General features: G+C 38.2%; 1 protein-coding gene across 1 annotated transcript in view; it reads left to right on the plus strand.

The window, feature by feature from the left end:
• Positions 1-9: 9 nt before the first annotated feature.
• The window catches only part of LOC103514009 (E3 ubiquitin-protein ligase HECW2), a gene marked incomplete at its 5' end in the record, with an annotated part of 10,606 nt that continues 6,165 nt past the window's right edge, over positions 10-4,450 (plus strand). Inside the window, one exon of the mRNA XM_026827074.1 lies at positions 10-276. Coding sequence (XP_026682875.1) covers positions 10-276 — 267 coding nt within the window. The remainder of the gene's footprint in view (positions 277-4,450) is intronic.

The raw sequence follows: 4,450 nt of genomic DNA on the forward strand, positions 1-4,450 counted from the left end.
CCCCCCCAGGCTCAACATCAGGCGAGACCATCTCCTGGAGGACGCCTTCAACAAGATCATGCTGGCTAGTAAGAAAGACCTCGCCAAGTGTAAACTGTACGCCCAGTTTGATTCCGAGGATGGGTTAGATTATGGTGGCCCGTCCCGAGAATTCTTCTTCCTCCTCTCCCGACAGCTGTTTAATCCGTACTACGGACTGTTCGAGTACTCGGCCAATGATACATACACCGTGCAGATCTCACCTATGTCTGCCTTCGTGGATAATTATCATGAGTGGTAAGTAGATTTGATTTTTGCCGTAGATGTGGGGAAAAAGGGAGAATATATATCGCACATCTAATGGAAGAATGTAACTTCTCCGTTTCGAAAAAAAAAGAAGAGGTACATTTTTCCATTAGATGGGCGATTATTTTCGACTTTTTCCCTCAAAGTACGTTTACGACTTGAGCATTTACCTATGAGGTACAACGAATCCAATGGAATCGCAGCCTTGCGTAGATAGATCATGTCAAGTTGCTTTGAACTATTTATTTAATTCAATATACTTGATCAGAATTCACTATTATATGTGTAGGTAGGCCAGTGTTGGGTAGGTTTAATCCAAGGGCTGGAAGAGGTACATTTTTTCATTAGATGGGCGATTTTTCGACATTTTACCTCAAAGTACGTTTACGCTTTAACATTTACCTATGAGGTACAACGAATCCAATGGAATCGCAGCCTTGCGTAGATACATCATGTCAAGTTGCTTTGAACTATTTATTTAATTCTATATACTTGATCAGAATTCACTATTATATGTGTAGCTAGGCCAGTGTTGGGTAGGTTTAATCCAAGGGCTGAGTGAATTCCGTTCTGAATTCATTTAACAGGTTAGGGTAAGTTACATTGCGTACGAAGGTTTGCAAAGCTCCAAATGTACACAGTTTACATTGAAATTTTTGTCTAAGTCCCAAATGAAATGTTTATAAAAATTATGTAAATACTTGTCTCAATACATTAAAAGCCGTATTGGTCCCAAACGAAATGTTAGTTTTATAAAAATAATGTAAATAACAAATATGATATTCATGTTGTAGTCCCAATGAAATGTTTATAAAAATTATGTAAATACTAGTCTCAATACATTAAAAGCCGGATTGGTCCCAAACGAAATGTTAGTTTTATAAAAATAATGTAAATAACAAATATGATATTCATGTTGATAGAGTTCTCAATATTTCTCTTGAGAGATGCCCTTAACAACAGTTGATACAGTTATATACACAAGGCCATGGCTAGCACAAACAATGGGGAATTAAATAGAAAAAGGGTACTTGGTGCTGAGGATTAAAACCCTAATGTGAAACAGTATGGATTTGAAAGAGGGAATACATTGAACACTTCTTGTAAAATATCAAATTACATATGACGAGGAATTTACAGTTATCCTAAAAAGAGACCGTCTCTTGTTTATGAAGCTTAGTCATTTGCCCCAAAAAGCCCAACCTCCCTATTTCTCATTTCTGGCCCTGATCCCCTAGACTATTTATGAATAATCATGAGTGCGGTATGCCGGCCGACCAAACTATGATGATTAGTGCCGAGGCAAACATATCAAAACGAGCGTATAGATAACAACTTTGGCATAAGGTCTGGTAATCTATAACCAATCAATACAGAGTACATTACCAATCAATATAGACTTATAGAGCAGTTACTGATTTGGACTTACCTACTGATACAACTAGCACAAACAAATAGCTATTTTGCTATACAAAGCTATTTTGAATTGACTTTTTTTCTCCTAAGTCGAAGCTTTCTTTATCAGGCCTAAAATATGATCTATATGTAGTTTGTATTTATTCAGAAACGAAAAAAAATGGAACCAATTCCATTTTGTTCCAAAAACCACGTCCTTCCTTTGAATTTCAATGTTGAAACATTTGGTGTACCGGGATAACCTTAGTACCCTCAATATTTATTAATTTATTATACTTTTCCAGATAAATCGCCAAATCTAAATGAATTTCATCCACATCGGGCAAATCATTTAGAGGCTATGGCTAGAGCCTACATTCCCACCTGGTAATGTTCGACCTGAGTTATATTTTTTGCTCTTCCGTCGCAAATCAGTTCAAATTGTCCACCTGAGAAAGTATCATAGATTGTTATCTCGGATCGAGTCAAGTGCGAATGAGGAAAGTTCGATCCATATGGTGGACAAGAGATCAACGTAAACCACTCTGATAGGCACCGTAGGAAACTTAAGTGTAACATCTCAAGACCAGTAGCGGCTATATCAATTTCAGACAGCTAACAAGTCAAACCTTCACGCTAGCTTAAACTTTTACGGACTGAAATATCAAACCATTCGCAGATCTCTCTCTCTCTCTCCCTCTCTCTCTCTCTCTCTCTCTCTCTCTCTCTCTGACATTGTTTGTGAATTCACCTTGTAAATCGTTACCTATCTAATGATATAATATAATAATAATAGTGCTTCTGTGCTTGTTTATACTGCTCGCATAGGACTGAAAAGTCCCTTTACTCCAGCAGTAGGCTACTACTATTATTATGGTCAAATTCTCAAATTATATTGGGGATAAAATTCCATACCTCGGCTTGGATTGAACCCACGCCCTCTTGTTTACCAGGCGAGCGCCTTGACCACCACACCACCGAGGCAATGATCGTAAATTCTACGTCCAATAAAGTCGTAAAAAATTATAAATCCTTACGTTTCCTACAAGATAAAATCGGAGGTCCAGCCTTCTTAATTTGGAGGGTAGCACGGCTGGTTTGGTCGCGGGTTCGATCTTCGATTCGCGCCTGAGGTGGATTTTATCCTAAACAGATAAGGTTCGTTCTCGGAATGGCTAGCTATCTCTTATTCTATCTTTCTTCTCTCTTCTATTTCACGAGACTCCTTGCTGCCATATCCATCTGGATAACGTATAATTCAATACACTTGATCAGAATTCACTATTATATGTATGTGTAGGTAGGCCAGTGTTGGGTAGGTTTAATCCAAGGGCTGAGTGAATTCCGTTCTGAATTCATTTAACAGGTTAGGGTAAGTTACATTGCGTAATCCTTACACATTAGGTATGAATAGTATTTGACATTGTTTGTGAATTCACCTTGTAAATCGTTACCTATCTAATGATATAATATAATAATAATAGTGCTTCTGTGCTTGTTTATACTGCTCGCATAGGACTGAAAAGTCCCTTTACTCCAGCAGTAGGCTACTACTATTATTATGGTCAAATTCTCAAATTATATTGGGGATAAAATTCCATACCTCGGCTTGGATTGAACCCACGCCCTCTTGTTTACCAGGCGAGCGCCTTGACCACCACACCACCGAGGCAATGATCGTAAATTCTACGTCCAATAAAGTCGTAAAAAATTATAAATCCTTACGTTTCCTACAAGATAAAATCGGAGGTCCAGCCTTCTTAATTTGGAGGGTAGCACGGCTGGTTTGGTCGCGGGTTCGATCTTCGATTCGCGCCTGAGGTGGATTTTATCCTAAACAGATAAGGTTCGTTCTCGGAATGGCTAGCTATCTCTTATTCTATCTTTCTTCTCTCTTCTATTTCACGATAATAAGACCTCCGTTGTCAGTTCCCTCTATCAAACCTCTTAAAAAAAAAGCTTGTTAGATCACTACTGGTAACATTGTCTAACACGGTCGCCTAGGTAGATTATTAGACTGCATTACCCTGATGGCACTGGGATTATTAGGACACATACATGCACTTGTACAAGTACCCTACCCTAAGAACAGCTAACCCTAACCAGCCTAGCAAGCTGGCAGTTCTTCAAAGGGTTCTCTCTGCTTTTAAAGACCAAGCACAAGTCCTCACGATGGTTGACTGCGGTTCAGGACGAGCCAGCCAAATTAACATGGCTAGAGCTAGAGACCATCACCCCGGTGTATAGCAGATACAAAAAGACATCTTTTCTTTATTCTGCTATCGCCATTCGGCGAAAGCTAAAGCCGCTACAACAACAACAACAACATCTTAGACCAAAATACGAGATAATAAAGTTTCCAAGAGAGAGGGAGCAACCAGATGTAATACAAGGCCGGTAAATCCAAGTTTCAAAAGAAGCTCTTATAATAAAATTGTCGAAAGACACCACTAAACATGGTCCAATTTTCAATTGGAAGTTTGTGAGTTCAATAAAAGGTAAAAGCTTCGCCAAAAATGGAATATCTGGAATGCCACAAATATTAAATTTCTACAAGTAGTATCGATCATGATATTTAACATCAGCTATAAGAATTTGCACATAAACCTAGTTAAAAAAAAAGTTACATGTAGGTAATAATGAGTATCTATGTTGATGTTATGCTACCCTTACATAGAAGGACAGCATGGATTTTATAAATAAATTAATTTCTTCTTCTTCTTCTTCTTCTTCTTCTTCTTCTTCTTCTTCTTCTTCTTCTTCTTCTTCT

Source organism: Diaphorina citri, unplaced genomic scaffold, assembly GCF_000475195.1.
Source record: "Diaphorina citri unplaced genomic scaffold, Diaci psyllid genome assembly version 1.1 scaffold1066, whole genome shotgun sequence".
Lineage (NCBI taxonomy): Eukaryota > Metazoa > Arthropoda > Insecta > Hemiptera > Psyllidae > Diaphorina > Diaphorina citri.